Source organism: Archocentrus centrarchus, chromosome 20, assembly GCF_007364275.1.
Source record: "Archocentrus centrarchus isolate MPI-CPG fArcCen1 chromosome 20, fArcCen1, whole genome shotgun sequence".
Lineage (NCBI taxonomy): Eukaryota > Metazoa > Chordata > Actinopteri > Cichliformes > Cichlidae > Archocentrus > Archocentrus centrarchus.
In genome coordinates this window covers 9458691-9474926 of record NC_044365.1, presented here as the reverse complement: position 1 = coordinate 9474926, position 16236 = coordinate 9458691, and the positions used below count along the sequence as shown (strand labels likewise).

At 40.6% G+C, this 16236-nt stretch overlaps 1 protein-coding gene across 1 annotated transcript in view; it reads left to right on the top strand.

The window, feature by feature from the left end:
* palmdb (palmdelphin b) overlaps positions 1–16236 on the top strand; it is a 96177-nt gene that overhangs the window by 31030 nt on the left and 48911 nt on the right. Inside the window, exons 3-4 of the mRNA XM_030756798.1 lie at positions 1781–1861; positions 6893–7023. Coding sequence (XP_030612658.1) covers positions 1781–1861; positions 6893–7023 — 212 coding nt within the window. The remainder of the gene's footprint in view (positions 1–1780; positions 1862–6892; positions 7024–16236) is intronic.

Below are 16236 nucleotides of genomic sequence, written 5' to 3'. Positions count from 1 at the left end.
TTGCAGAGCAGGGACTTTGAACATCAGGAATCTCTATGAAAAACACAGGGCAAGAAACACATAATCATGCGGGATGAGGGGTGACACAGACAATATACACAACATAATGAGCGGAGTGGAAACAGTTGGGAACACACCTGAGGGTACTCACAGAAGATGGGAATAGGGAAGTAGAACTAAATACAAAGCTTGAGTCTCAAAAGACCATCAACATAAAACAGGAAATAATTAACACTGAGATAAAGACTCAAACATGCAAATTTTGACACAGAAAGACAAAAGACAGACATTGGAGACAAGATTGAAGAAACAGAAGGGGAACACAAAAGGAGATTAACTGAATGAACCTACTGTATAAGGATCTCCAGGATAAAGCTCAGAAATGAAGGCATGAAATAACAACACCATAAGAAACTTATATGAGGCATCAGGAAATGAATAAGATAGGTAAACACTCATAACAGATCAGCTCCAAATTGAGGGCAACTCATGGTCATTTTATATTTCTCCCATTTCAAAATAATTGCACCAAAAGTTGTCACCTTCTCACCAAGCTTCTTGCTAATGATCCTGAAGCCCATCCAAGCCTTTCTGCAGGTCTAAAGTCTTGTCCCTGATGTCTTTTGACAGCTCTTTGGTTTTGGCAGTGGTGGAAAGGTTGGAATAAATTGACTCTGTGTACAGGTGTGCTTTGTACACATAATTAGCTCAGGAGTATCTGTAATTGATTGGCTGATGCTACATCGGCACACATGGACATGCTACCAGAATTCTGATTGGGTTGTAGGGGATAAAATCCTTATTTCACTCGATGACATGCAAATCATTTTCTAACTTTTATGTAATTTTTTCTAGATTATAACTACCATAAAAAACAGACATGGTTCATTTCAAACTTACAGATTCAGAAGGGGATCAAATAATCATTTTCACCATTCATCAGCTTTCACATTAAACTAACAGGATAAGCATTATTAGATATTTCCAGATACTCAGAAAATACTGCATGTTTCCAGTTAATAGGCTAAAACATTAAAAATGTTTATGATGATACTTTCAAACAAAGAATGATGGTAAAAAACTGGAGTGATGTGGAGGTTGGACTTGCAAAGATTTGTAAGGGGTGTTTTCAGAAAAAAAAACAAAAGTGGAAGGAAAAGTAACACTGTCCCATTTAATTATAATGACGCCAACTGTCCTTGTCCAAACCCATCAGCAAACTGACATCACTTTAAAGTCTGGCAGTCAGATACAGACTGAGACAGAGCCATAAATACCAGCAGACGTCATCAGGGAGATCCTGTTTCACTGGAGCTTAATACCACACTGATCCTGGATCCAGGAGCTAATATTAGTCAACAGTAACCCCACCCAGTGTGAACTCCGTGAAGACAGGGAGTGTGTTGTTATGCTTAGCTAATAAATAAAACCACTAAGCAGTATGCATGTCATATATTTTCCAGGACAAATACTGATTTATTCTGTCCAGCGGACCTAATCAAACTTTTAGATGAAAGGTCTTTGCTACATAGTGTGCTTAATGTAGTGTTAGTGTGCAGGGAATGCTGGGGCAGCTATAGTGAACAGGTGGACACACACGCACATGGTCACACAAACAACAGGTAGGTCACATCACGAAAGCCTGTGCTGCTCTACTCTATTTATGGCTGTTGGTATCCATGTGTCAGTTCAAGGTTGAAGAGTCAGGATCAGAAGACAACAGGTGGAATAGTTACCATGCTGTAAATGATACAAATGACTGTTTGAATTGCCCTCACAGGACAAAAGAAGAATCCAGGAAGAAATTTCCAAGAAAAGGAGACAGATTGAAGAAGAAAAGTTAAAACTCCAGTACATAAAGGTATTTTTCTTTTTTACAGCACAAAAAATCGAGGAGAAAGTGTGTAAGAAATGTAGTAACATCTCATTCCATCGAATAAAGAACAAAGCATACACTAAACAGTGAATGTGAGGACTCCCATAAGAAACTCTGGAATGAATGTTTAGTGGTTTCATTTACTGTTTTATTTCTCAGCATTTTCATCGAAACAAGGTTAGAGATTCATTTCACAAATATTAACTGAAGTCCCTCTACAGTAGCATTATGTAACTGGGTAATGTTCTTTTTATAGCTACAGCTTTTTCTCTCTAACACAAGAGATGTATCACATAGATTACTGTCAAAAGCAAATCTCCTTTTTCCATATTTATAAGTTATACAATTTTCTGTTATTTGATATCTATTATTGTCATATGAAGAAGAATTTGGTACTCTTGAATTATTTAGAATTGATGTTTTGTTACAAAGCATTTACTAGCTATATAATCATTAGAGGGCAGTCTTAAAGAATATTACAGCACTGAGCTGTTCTTGCATCTTTGACGCACTCATTGCTGTTGGTGGTGTAGTGGTATATGTTAGGTCAAAAAGATTTTTCACATAAGAATTTTGGTGACACCAAACTAGTATTCAGATGGATGAAGTGAGCAAAAAACTAAATCTTGCAGCTACTGTCCACGCTGATTGCTGTGTGAGAATGAGTTGTATATCAGCTAAACTTGAACCTTTTGAATGCAGGTGCTTCAAAGAAAGAACAGTTAAGTCTGTGTACTTACTTGACATAAATATTATTTATTATTATTTTAATATATTTTAATATTATTATTATTATTTTAAATACAAAATATAACTGAAATATTTAAATGTGCAGATCAAAAACTGTTGATAGGTTATAAAAACAAAAAAAAACAAAAAAAAGCAAATACAATCCACTTTTTCTTTTTCTTTATTTTTACATCAAACTGAAAAAAAATTGTCACAATACGGTTGTGTGGCAAGCTGAATGTGAACCAAAATGCAGGCCTCAGAAGACAAGGAAATACCTCAAAAGTCAGCTTTAATGCTCTAGCTTGCAAAAATACAAAAAAGAAAAAAAAAAAAGAATCAACACAGTTGTAGGCAATGTGTGGGGAAACTAAAAACACAAACAAAACTAAACAAAAATTAAAGCCGCAAGTGGTGATGATTGTGCCCTCGTACCCGACACGCTTCGACCTGTGGTGCGTGTTGACCCGTGGCGTGGTCAAGCCACTCTACACTTGGAGGTTCTCGCAGTCAGGAGTGTTGCATGCTCACCTGGATGATGTCAGCCCAGTAGGCTAATCGCACCTTGCATCATTAGGCCGCCAAACATCTCCCGTGCCCACTAGGCGGCATTGGCGAGTGCCCACTAATTACATGTCATGATGCTGTATGTAATGCCTGCACCCATCAATGAAAATTTAATGCTAATGGTATGATTATCAGTATATTGCTGATTTCCTGTCCCCACTAGGTCGCATGAGTGAGTGTGATGCAAAGCTGGTAGATAGGTGCATTCAGACTCACTCATACTCTCATGAAGCCTGTGAAGTTTGGGACTGATTGGACAATGTATATTTGAGATGTGACAATTTGGTGTCTTGTGACATATGATTGAAATCCCAAATTCAGAGGGTTGTTACAGCAACATCGTTGATATTCTATAAAACCTTGGATAACATTTGATGGACTACTTTGTCTAGATAATCTAGAGTGATTTTGGTGTCACTGGGTCAAATGCCCTAGGAGGAGTTCATTAAAATAGAAGGCCTGGAAATCGTGAAAAATGCCAATGATATTTCCCTTTCCCACTTGGTGGCGCTGCAACTGTTAATAAATATGGTCATATGTATGTATTCAGGAGCAGACTCTCATCCTACTGAAGAAGTTTGGTCCAGATTGGATTACCATATTTTCCGGACTATAAGTCGCACTTTTTTTCATAGTTTGGCCGGGGGTGCGACCTATACTCCCAAGCGACTTATATGTGAAATTATTAACACATTAACCAAAATACTCCAGCCACTTGACATATCTGTGAACCAGAGCCTTAAGACAGTCTTGCTTAACCTGTGGGAGCAGTGGATGATGGATGGAAAGCACAACTTCACGGCAACTGGGAGAATGCGCCACCCACTTTTGCTAGAAGCCATTGGATGGATCAACAAAACATGGGCTTCAGTGACATACTGTCGGGATTCAGAAAGGCCAGAATAATTGGAACTGCAACTAACGACGAGTCTGACAAAAGCAACACAGAAGAGGAAGCAGCGCTTTGTCTACGTATGGAGTGTGTGGAGTTGTTTAGAAGTGACACAGAGGATGAAGAATTCAGTGGATTGATGGTTTATTCAGTGGATTGATGGTTTGTGAACTTGTTAGCATGTTCGTTATGCTATGGTTATCTGAATAACTGTTAATGTTACATTAACATACCAGACACGTACTCAGTTCGTTGTGTGTTATGTAGCTGAATGTTACGTTAGCATAACGTAAGTGTAACCGTGTTCGGCCTGTTTTTTAATCCATTATTATTTTAACCCCTTAACTGGCAGCAAATAAAATCACCTGAAACAACTACATAACACCCTCTGGTTATTATTGGCTCTGAACAACCCATTTCATAGCCTATTAATCGGCTGCGTCTGGTCCGCGGGCCGAATGAAGTGCATTTATATGGCAGGCTAGACCCGCCCATTTTGACTGACACCTCATTCGGCCAATAATGTTAAGAAATGGGTTTCCCAGAGCCAATAATACTCAGAGGGCGTCACGTAGCTTTGTCAGGTGATTTGGTGCAGCCAGTTACATGATTGGCCGAATGACGTGTCAATAAAAATGGGAGGGTCTAGCCTGCCATATAAAAGGGACTACAAACGGCCCGTCACCGGGCCCTTGCCAGTTAAGGGGCTACATTGCCTTTCAAGATGGAATGTCTGCTCTGGGTCTCGGATTCTATCAAATACCCCCCCCCCAAAAAAAATGCAACTTATGGTCCAGTGCGACTTTTATATGTTTTTTCTTCTTTATTATGTGTTTTTTGGCTGGTGCGACTTATAGTCCAAAAAATAAGGTATGTAGGTATGAATGAAAGTCAATCAAAATTTCCTGGCAAATGAGTAAAATCCACCATGTTGTCACAGCCATGCCCCCCAGCAAAAACTCACCAGTTTTTAGATTTCGATTCCCCCCTCATGTGTAGCTAACACTAATCAAATATCAAGTTGATAACATCCAAAACCTAGGAGTAGTTAGAGAAATTATGAGCGCAGCAAATCGCGAAAATCACCCAATGGCGGACTTCCTGTTGGGTTTATGGCATTGGACCCAGTGGTCTTTTTTGTACACATAATATGTTGGACATGTTACATATCGTTCCACATATGTAATATGTCGGACATGTTACATATGGTACACATATGTAACATGTCGGACATGTTACATATGTGTACCAAATTTCATACATGTACCTGAAACAGCAGTGGGAATTGAACTAAAAGTGGTGCTGTAGAGCCATTTTGAAAGGGCCATGCTTGAAACCATTAAAATATTTAAATTTACACCTGACCTTACATGTGTGTAAACTTTCATGAGTTTTTGAATATGTTTAGGCCCTCAAAAAAGCAATTAATTTTTTCACACTTTGATATTGATGATTGAGGTAAAGCTCATATTCCAAAAGCAATTAAGTGTAAGCAATACTACAGAGTTGTCATTGGAGAGCAGCAGTATTCATAATTATTAGTGATACCACAACCAGAAATTATTTCTGGTCTTTCAGATATTTTCAGCCACCTAGTTCATAACACACAGCGTGAACACAGCTGTTACAAACACATACTGTACAGCATCTACAGAAAGGTACTAGTAAATTTGCTTTATTAGTGAAAAATTGTTTATGTTAATGTTAAGATAGAGCAAATGCTGAGAATCTGATAGTGTTTTTTGTTATTTTTTCCTTTTTTTTTGTATGATTAAAGAAATCCATGATTTTCTCTCTGTTTCGCTAAATGATGTATATTATGAGTAGAAAGGTAACTTTGGAAAAATTTCCATGTTTAAGACTAAGACTGAGAATAAGACTAAGACTGATCACATTGTCATACAACTCAAGATGGTAGCTGCGTATTCACTTGTCACTGGAAGTTCCATTTGTGTTAATCAGCAAACACTAAAAAAAAGAACACCACACTACCAGCCAGAGTTTTAAGAATCTTTAAAAAAAAAACACAACTCTTCATATTTACAATACAGAATATAATTTTTTTTATTTATTAAATTTGTTAGTTTTTGTTAGACATGAGTGTTTAAATGCTGTTTGTTCAGTACATATCTACATATTTAAGCTCAATAGCAGCACAGAGTTTTCAGAAAAAAAAAAAAAAAGCTAATTTTCAGTCATGATTGAAACTTGGACATTCATGTGAACATAAGTAACAACCTGTACCTACAATGACTGCTATCTCAAATTTTCCAAAGTGTACAAAAAAATAAAATAAATCAAATCTCATTTTTAATTGGGTGATATTACCTTTTACAACTAAACTAAAGATTTTACACTCACAATCCAGATGGACTGAGAAGCTCTTGGGTCTTTATTCTGCCACATCGGAGTTTTGATCTAATTATGTCTCAGAGTATCTGAATAGACTAATAACTGAATAGGAAAGCAAGAGATTGGCACCGCTGCAGTTATTGTTTCTTAAAGTCTGATCTAATATATTAATTATAAAACTGTGCAGACTGTGCAAAAATTAATTTATTAAAAAATGTCTTATAAAGGACATTCTGATCAAAAATTGTCAACATTTTTTCATCATTTCGTTTCCCTCCTCTTCACTTAATGGAGAAGTAAGGAACAAAAAGGTCTGAAGAGATGCAAAAAAATCAGAGGCCGTGAAGCTGGAAGGAAAAATAGAAAGCAGAGCAGGTGTCACCAGACATTTTAAACTTTTAAAATATCAAAAGAATACTGAATTATGTTTAAGGCTAAAGCTGAGGCTCCTGTGTGTTGGTGTGGTTGACTGACAGAAGAAGGCCCTGAGGGAGCAGTGGTTGATGGACGGCTTGAGTCAGCAGTCGAAGGACGAACAGGAGGCCATGAGGCTTCAAGCTCATGACGAACAGCAGCAGAGTGATCAGCTGCAGAGCAACATCACCAGGTAACCCAAACCTGCACTGAATCTCAAAGTACATCCCAAAATGGACACATGAGGCAAAGAGCAAGAAGGATTGAGAAATCATGTTGGTGAAGACATATGTATTTGGTTCAGGTGGTAAAGACAAACTGAAACTTCAGTGATAGTGTAGGAAAAATGCATTACTATAGCAACATGCCAAACATGGAAGGCATGTTGGTAAAGCTCATAGAACAATGAGTCTGAATGGACCATGTTCCACACCTCCATTGTTGAGGCTGCTGCTAAGAGCTGCAGCTGTAAGGTTGTTGGTGCCTGTCATGGTGGTAATCCCCAAACAAGATGGTGGACACTGGAGGGGAAGGGAGCCCTCAAGCTAAAAAAAATTAGTCCTATCAGACTTGGTGAGCCTGTGGGACTTCAGAAGTAGCTGACAGGTACCAGCATGCCAAGTGGAAAGTAGCTCAGGCGGTGGCCAAAGCAAAAACTTGGGTGTGGAAGTAGTTCGGTGAGACCATGGAAAAAGAGTTTTGGACAGCCTTCTGGAATGGATGAGATTCACCCTGAGTTCCTGAAGGTTCTGGATTTTGGCTGTCTTGGTTGACACACCTCTGCAACATCATGTGGAGATCTGGGGCTGTGCCACTGGATTGGCAGACTGGGGTGGTGGTCCACATCTTTAAAAACGGGGACCACCGGGCACGCTCCAACAATAGGGGATCACACTCCTATTCTATGCCAGAGTGCTGGAAAGCAGGGTCTATCCCTTAGTCAAACCTTGTATCCAAGAGTAACATTGTGGTTTTCATGCAGTGCTGTGGGAGTATTGGGTTTCTAGCCCATTGTTGTGGGCCGTTCAGTCCCTGTCCAACTGTAGCTAGAGCTTGGTCCACATTGCTGGCAGTAAGATGGACTCAGTGCTTGTGGATGTTGGACTCTGCCAGGGCTGCCCTTTGTTCAAGTATGAGGCCATGGTCCTCAGCCAGAAAAAGGTGGACTACCTACTCTGGCTCAGACAAGTTGCTACTCTTAGTGGAGGAGTTGTCTTCATGCCTCTTTTACCCTCTCCCGAGAATCATTGCTTGTGGTTCCTATTGTATTTAAAAGTAGAATCAGCGACAGAAACTTCAGCTTTCCAGCCCCTCTTCTGTGGAACTAGCTCCTAGTTTGAATTTGGAAGACAGACACCATCTCTAGCTTATTATCAGGGCTGGATCAGATGACCCTAAACCAGCCTTTAGTTACTGCAGTAGACCTAGGCTGCTGGGGGGGCTTCCCATGATGCACTGAGTTTTTCTTCTTTGCTCACCTCTTTTCACTCTCTATGTGTTTATACACCACTCTGTGTTTAATCATTCATTATTATTCATCTCAGCATGTCTTTTGTGCTGTCTCCCTCTCCTCAGCCCAACCAGTTGCAGCAGATGGCTGCTCCTCCCTGACACTGGTTCTGTCAGAGGATTCTTCCTGCTACAATGGAGTTTTTCCTTCCCACTCTCACCAAGTGCTTGCTCATAGGGTATCGTCTGATCATTGGGGTTTTCTCTGTATTATTATAGGTTCTTTACCTTGCAATACAAAGCACCTTGAGGTGACTGTCATTCAGCCCCAAATCATTTGCTGCTGTATAAATAAAACTGAATTGAACTGACTTGAAAAACTATTCACTTCCCCCTTCTGAGTCACCAAACAGCTTGCCAGAATTGCTTCAAAAAGTTTTGTTACATGGCCTCACCAAACTCCTCCTACCGTACACCTGTCTTTACTTCAGCTACTGCCAGAGCAGCATACCACTTGGCCTGCCTGTACCTGTCAGCTGACTAACCAAACCATAGGCCAGAGGTCACTAATAGGCAGACCTCGGTCCAGATCAGGACCAAAATGATGTCTCATGCGGACCCAAACCTCATACCAAAAAAGAAATGACCACTTAAAATCTTGTTGAGTGCTTTCTGGTTTACCGGTGCAGCATTTACAGCTCTTACGGTAGTGGTGAAGCATCCAGGGAAACCCACAGACCAATTGCATACCACCAAGCTGGTTCCAGCCAGCTGGTAAACTTTGTAACAAACAGTGTTATTATAGTTAACGAAAACAAAATAACAAAAAATGAAATTGAAAAAACCTTTTCGTAAACCAAAATAAATAAAAACTATAATTAAAAGCAAAAACATGATAACTAAAACTGTATTGTGAGTTTACAAAACAAAGTAAAACTTTTTTCTCTATAGCAATTTAAGCTGGGAGCACGATTGAGCAACTGTGTGCGTGTGCATGCTCACCACGCTGGTCCAAAAAGTAATGGCAGGGGTCTGCCGAGAAAGCAGCAGAATCCCATAAAGGGGTTTCTTTGAGTATGATGGCGAGACAGATAGAAGTGAGTGTCTTGTTGTGGATGATGAAAACATGTGCAGAACAGTTCTCAGGCAGAAAACCACTAACATCAAAGTCCACCTGAGAAGTGCACAACGGCTACCGAAATCGCTCTGATCATACGACGTCACCTGACATGCACCTCCAGAGAAATGTGACTACTTGTCGGGTCCACACAGCCACAATCAACCTGTTCAGTCCTTGTGAACTTTTTGCCCAGTGTTTGAATTTATCAGTCAGAGAATAACAATCAGGAATAATAATCCAAGCATCAATATAAGGACTCACAAATGTCAGCAAATTCCTGGAGGGGGACTGCTGAAACTATTGGAATCGGCGTGAGGGAAAGAAGAAAGTGAAAAAAACAGAGAAAAATATGTTTGCAGCCAAAAACCGAGGACAAAGAGTGAGGACCAAAATAAAGTCCCAGCCAGCATTGCATATATAACACCAGCATGCGACCACAAGGTAATTAAATAACACATAATCCAGACACGAGGTTGGACACTGCAGTTGGTTGTATACAGAGGCTGCAAAGACCCTGCAAGTCTATTTAGTGAGCATCTAACCAAGCTAGCTCTCTGAGCAGCTCCAAAACAGAAGCAGCATCAGGTGGTGGATAACATCAGGATGCATCTGGATTTGAGCTTTGATTGCTTCAGATAGTTCAGTTTGTTTTTGTCCAACATTCTCTGTTTTCTGATGTTATACCCCAGATATAGGTGTTGTTAATCTCCTGCACTGATGCTGAAGTTTGTTGTAGAGTTTATTGACTTTTGGAGTTCATGTTTTTCTTTATGTTTCACCCTGTTATTGTTCGTGTGTGTCCTTAATATTACACACATTAAGCAGGTAGTGCTGCTGTATTGTGAACAGTTGGTTGTTGAATATATTTCTTTAAATGGCAGCTTTTGTTGAATTTTTATTGCACAATAGTCACTCTTGCCCCTTGAATCTTGCACCTGACAAAGTATGAAAAACTAAAACTATTACTAAAACCTTTAAACCAAAAATAAAAACTATTAAAAATTATTAAAACCACTCTGAAAACGATCTAAAACTAACTGAATTAGAAAAAAAAAAGTAAAAATGAACTAAAACTAAACTACAAAATACAAAACTATAATGACCCTGGTAACAAAGATGAGATGAGAGTTTGAGAGAGGATACCCAGGAAAAGGCAAAACACAGTGACACATAGCAAGGGATACAGCCAGAAGAGACAGAGCAAAGGATGACCTGATAATTGAGCTCTGACAACATACAAGCCCAGGTTTAAAATTCTTGCAGGACAACCAAGAACTCACTTCTCTCACTGATCACAAAAGAAATAAGTGATTGCCTAAAAATGTTCAGTCATTAAATGAGTTCAGATTTAAATTCTTTAAATAATTTGAAACAGTTGAGTCCAGATGTGAAACATAAAAATGTTCTTTTTTTCTGAAGTTAGTCACTGAACCGGTACTGTTGTCATGTTTTATTTAGGTTCTTATTTTGACATGTCCTGAGAGAATGTTTCATGACAAATATTGTCAAAAACTACTTGAATAAGACTGAATTTATTTCATTTGATGGGCAAATCAATACATGCAGATGTTGGTACAAGTACTTACTCTCTACTCTCTCTCTCTCTCTCTCTCTCTCTCTCTCTCTCTCTATATATATATATATATATATATATATATATATATATATATATATATATATATATATATACACACACATATATATATGTATATATATATATACATACACAGACCCATTCCAAAAATTTGAATATCATGGAAAAGTGGCCCACAATTTAAACGATTTCAAGTATTTATTTGTTTATTTTTACATAATTTGGGCTTCCAGCTCATAAAGCCCATGAAAACAGAATTTCCAAAAATTAGAATACTGTGGAGAAATCAGCCCAAATTTTGCAGGGCATGAATGTTTTAAACTGAGTGTGACACACTAATCAACTACTAAACTCAAAGCACCTGCACAGGTTTCCCCAGTTGTCATTAAATTGCTTCAGTTCGGTTCAATATGGGGAAGACTGCAGACCTAACAACTGGCCAGAAGACCATCATTGATACCCTCCATAGGATGGGTAAGCCAAAAAACTTAATAGCTAAGGAGGCTGGCTGTTCACAGAGTGCTGTGTCCAAGCATATCAGTGTTAAGTCTAGTGGAAGGACAAAATGTGGCAGGAGAAGATGCACCAGCAGAAGAGATGACCGTGGGCTTCAGCGGATTATCAAAAAGAGAAGATTCAAGAATCTGGCAGAGATCCAGAAAGAGTGGAATGAGGCAGGAGTCACAGCTTCAAAAGCCACCACATTCAGACACATCCGGCTACAACTGTCAGGTCCTTCGGGTCAAGCCACTTCTGAACCTGAGCCAATGTAGGAAGCGTCTCAACTGGGCCAAGGAGAAGAAGGGCTGGCCTGTTGGCCAGTGATCCAAGGTCCTCTTTTCCTATGAAAGTGTGCCTTTAATTCGGGAATCAAGGTCCAGGGGTTTGGAGGAAAACGCGTGAGGAACAGAGCCCAAACTGCTTGAGGTCCAGTGTGAAATATCCACAGTCAGTCATGATTTGGGGTGCAATGTCTGGTGCAGGTGTTGGTAAACTCTCCTTTCTTAAATCCAAGGTCACCGCAACAGTCTACCAGGCTGTTTTAGTGGACTTCATGATTCCTTCTGCTGAGGATCTGTATGAAGATGCAGATTTCAGCAGGACCTGGCCCCTGCCCATGCTGCCAGAAGCACCAAAGCCTAGTTTGATGCGCATGCCATCACAGTGCTTGACCGGTCAGCCAAGTCACCAGACCTAAACCCCACTCACTTTTCATCTTTTCAAGATGGCATGCCCATATATATCATGAGGGTCCTCATGAACTGAGTCTGGCAAGGCCACTGTCCATGAGATCTTAAGTTCTCTGGGAGAACTTCAACAGCATTCCAAAGGAAGTTGGGCACATTGAGTCTTAACAGACCACATTCTATACCTCTGTTGCTAAGGCAGCTGCACGGTACTGCATTGAGTCAATCAGCCTGTGGCATTGCCTGGGAGTTATGGAAGCCCAGATTTCCTTGATGCTTGGTGTCAGCTCTTCTTTGTCGTTGGGTCTGGTGGCCCTCACTTTTCATCTTGAAAAGATGAAAAGTGTGGCCACAGTACCGTGCAGCTGCCTTAGCAACAGAGGTATAGAATGTGGTCTGTTAAGACTCAATGTGCCCAACTTCCTTTGGAATGCTGTTGAAGTTCTCCCAGAGAACTTAAGATCTCATGGACAGTGGCCTTGCCAGACTCAGTTCATGAGGACCCTCATGATATATATGGGCATGCCAAGCCTATCCAACATTCTCCCCTGCCACCTGATCCACCAGGTGTTGATCAATTGACTTCTCAGCTCATTTCTTTACCCAAGACATACAGCCAGAGATGTATTACAAAATCAGTCTGCAACCTAGAATCCAGGTGCCATGTGCACTTATGAACACACTTATGTCTGACCATGTTATGAATGTTATGGATAAAGTTTGATTGGTACAGTAGTCCAATAACAGAATTCCACTCGGTTCAGTTTGGGCATGCTGTTCCTCCCATGTCATACTGTCCAGGTCTCGTTGTTATTCCCCACATGAGTAATGAAGTCTCCTAGGAGGACAATGGAGTCATCTGATGGGCACTATCCAGCACCCCACCCAATGACTTTAAAAAAACAAAACAAAAAAAAAACAAACAAAAAAAAACTTGGTACTCTTAGCTGTTGTTAGGTGCGTAAGCATAAACAACCAGGCTTGTTCCCTGACCCAAAGGAGCAGAGAAATGACTCTCTTGTCCAACAGAAAAAAACTCCAATGTGCAGGCAGCAATTCAGGTAGATACGAGTATCTCCAACCATGTGTGCTGCCTCTCACCAAAAGCAATTCAAGTTTGGAACAGAATCCAGCTCCTCTCCAGGATTCTGGTTCCAGAGCCTGTTCTGTGTGTTGATGTGAGCCCAGCTATCTGAAGTTGTTATCTCTGGTTCCACACAAATCACATAGCACCAAACCTCCACAGTGCTTCCTGCAAGCAGTGGGCCCATAGCAGGGCAGACCCATGTTTTTGGGCTACCCAGCACTCTGCCCCCTCTCAAGGACTGGCTCCAGGACAGGGTGCTGGTAACCCTGTCTCAAGCAGGGTAAACTGGTTCCTCATTCTCGTCTTTATAGGGGTTATCTGAATCATTCTTCATCTGGTCCCTCACCCAGAATCAATGTGCCTTGGGAGACTGCATGTCCCAATAATCCCAGGAACTACACTGCTCAAAAAATAAAGGGAACACTCAAATAACACATCCTAGATCTGAATGAATGAAATATTCTCATTGAATACTTTGATCTGTACAAAGTTGAATGTGCTGACAACAAAGTCATACAAAAATCATCAATGGAAATCAAATTTATTAACCAATGGAGCCCTGGATTTGGACTCACACACAAAATTAAAGTGGAAAAACACACTACAGGCTGATCCAACTTTGATGTAATGTCCTTAAAACAAGTCAAAATGAGGCTCAGTATTGTGTGTGGCCTCCACGTGCCTGTATGACCTCCCTACAATACCTGGGCATGCTCCTGATGAGGTGGCAGATGGTCTCCTGAGAGATCTCCTCCCAAACCCGGACTAAAGCATCCGCCAACTCCTGGACAGTCTGTGGTGCAACGTGACGTTGGTGGATGGAGCGGGACATGATGTCCCAGATGTGCTCAATCAGATTCAGGTCTGGGGAACGGGCAGGCCAGTCCATAGCTTCAATGCCTTCATCTTGCAGGAACTGCTGACACACTCCAGCCACATGAGGTCTAGCACTGAACTGCATTAGGAGGAACCCAGGGCCAACCGCACCAGCATATGGTCTCACAAGCAGTCTGAGGATCTCATCTCAGTACCTAATGGCAGTCATGCTACCTCTGGCAAGCACATGGAGGGCTGTGCGGCCCTCCGAAGAAATGCCACCCCACACCATTACTGACCCACTGCCAAACCAGTCATGCTGAAGGATGTTGCAGGCAGCAGATCGCTCTCCACGGCGTCTCCAGACTCTGTCACGTCTGTCACATGTGCTCAGTGTGAACTTGCTTTCATCTGTGAAGAGCACAGGGCGCTAGTGGCGAATTTGCCAATCCTGGTGTTCTCTGGCAAATGCCAAGCATCCTGCACGGTGTTGGGCTGTGAGCACAACCCCCATCTGTGGACGTTGGGCCTTCGTACTATCCTCATGGAGTCGGTTTCTAACCCTTTGTGTAGACACATGCACAATTGTGGCCTGCTGGAGGTCATTTTGCAGGGCTCTGGCAGTGCTCCTACTGTTCCTCCATGCACAAAGGCGGAGGTAGCGGTCCTGCTGCTGGGTTGTTGCCCTCCTACGGCCTCCTCCATGTCTCCTGGTGTACTGGCCTGTCTCCTGGTAGCACCTCCAGCCTCTGGACACTATGCTGACAGACACAGCAAACCTTCTTCCCACAGCTCACATTGATGTGCCATCCTGGATGAGCTGCACTACCTGAGCCACTTGTGTGAGTTGTAGAGTCCATCTCATGCTACCACGAGTGTGAAAGCACCACCATCATTCAAAAGTGACCAAAACATCAGTCAGAAAGCATAGGTACTGAGAAGTGGTCATTGGTCCCCACCTGCAGAACAACTCCTTTATTGAGTGTGCCAATAAAGGAATTGCCAATAATTTTCACCTGTTGTCTATTCCATTTACACAACAGCATGTGAAATTGATTGTCAATCAGTGTTGCTTCCTAAGTGGACAGTTTGATTTCACAGAAGTTTGATTTACTTGGAGTTATATTGTGTTGTTTAAGTGTTCCCTTTATTTCTTTGAGCAGTGTATGTTGTCAGGGGCATTTTGCATGGTACAAACATCTTTACCACAATAAAGTGGCAATTCACGGAGGGAGTGTTAAAAATTGTCCACATAAATTTTGACATAAAAAAAGGAGGCAGTAAAAAAATAGTTTATTTTGGTCAGTCACAGAAAAAGGCTTATTTTGTTATGGCTGACAGTTAAGGCATAGTTAAGTTAAGGCATAGAATAAAGTGTTCTATGAATGCTGGTATGAATGTGGCTTACAGTAAAAAGCACTTTAACTGCTAAGTTAGAGTAGAAAAGTTCTATATCCGTCCTTTTACCATGTAATAAAGGAAAATAAGCAAAATGTTTGCAGTACTTAATATGTGTGTATACATGTACAGTCCTGTACAAATGTCTTGAGCTCCCTCTCAATTCTTTATATTTTGCTTAAAAGGCGCTGGATAGTCCTGTAAGCAATAGTTCTCCAAGCTTTCTAAAAGTCTTCCAAAGTTTTGCTTTGACCTACTGACTGCTCTTTCCATCATTTTCAGTCCAATCCATATACCTGACTATTTTCTGAATATTTTCACAGGAATGTTTTTTTTTTTTCTCAGTTAAGCCACTTAACGTTGACATATAAATCATTCATGCACAAATAAGGCACCTAACATAAGTAATAAACCGGTGTTGTGTCTACACATAACAGACAACTTGTCAAAAAAATTATTATATTAATCTTTAGGCAATTTTTTACAGCCTGTAGCAAAACACACAATTTGTTCCTATTTCTTTATTTGAACTTATAAAAAAGGACAAAGATCACACAGTTTGAAAGGCTCACAATAGTATTTTGCACCAACAATAGTGTACTATTACTCCAAAACTGCACTCCACACAGAGATTTCAACATGTGTGCAGTGGAGGAAACTAGACAATTGGATTACAAAAGAAGAAGTGGCAGGCCTAAATGGTAAATGGACTAGCTCTTATATAGTGCTTTTCTACTCAGTCAGAGCACTCAAAG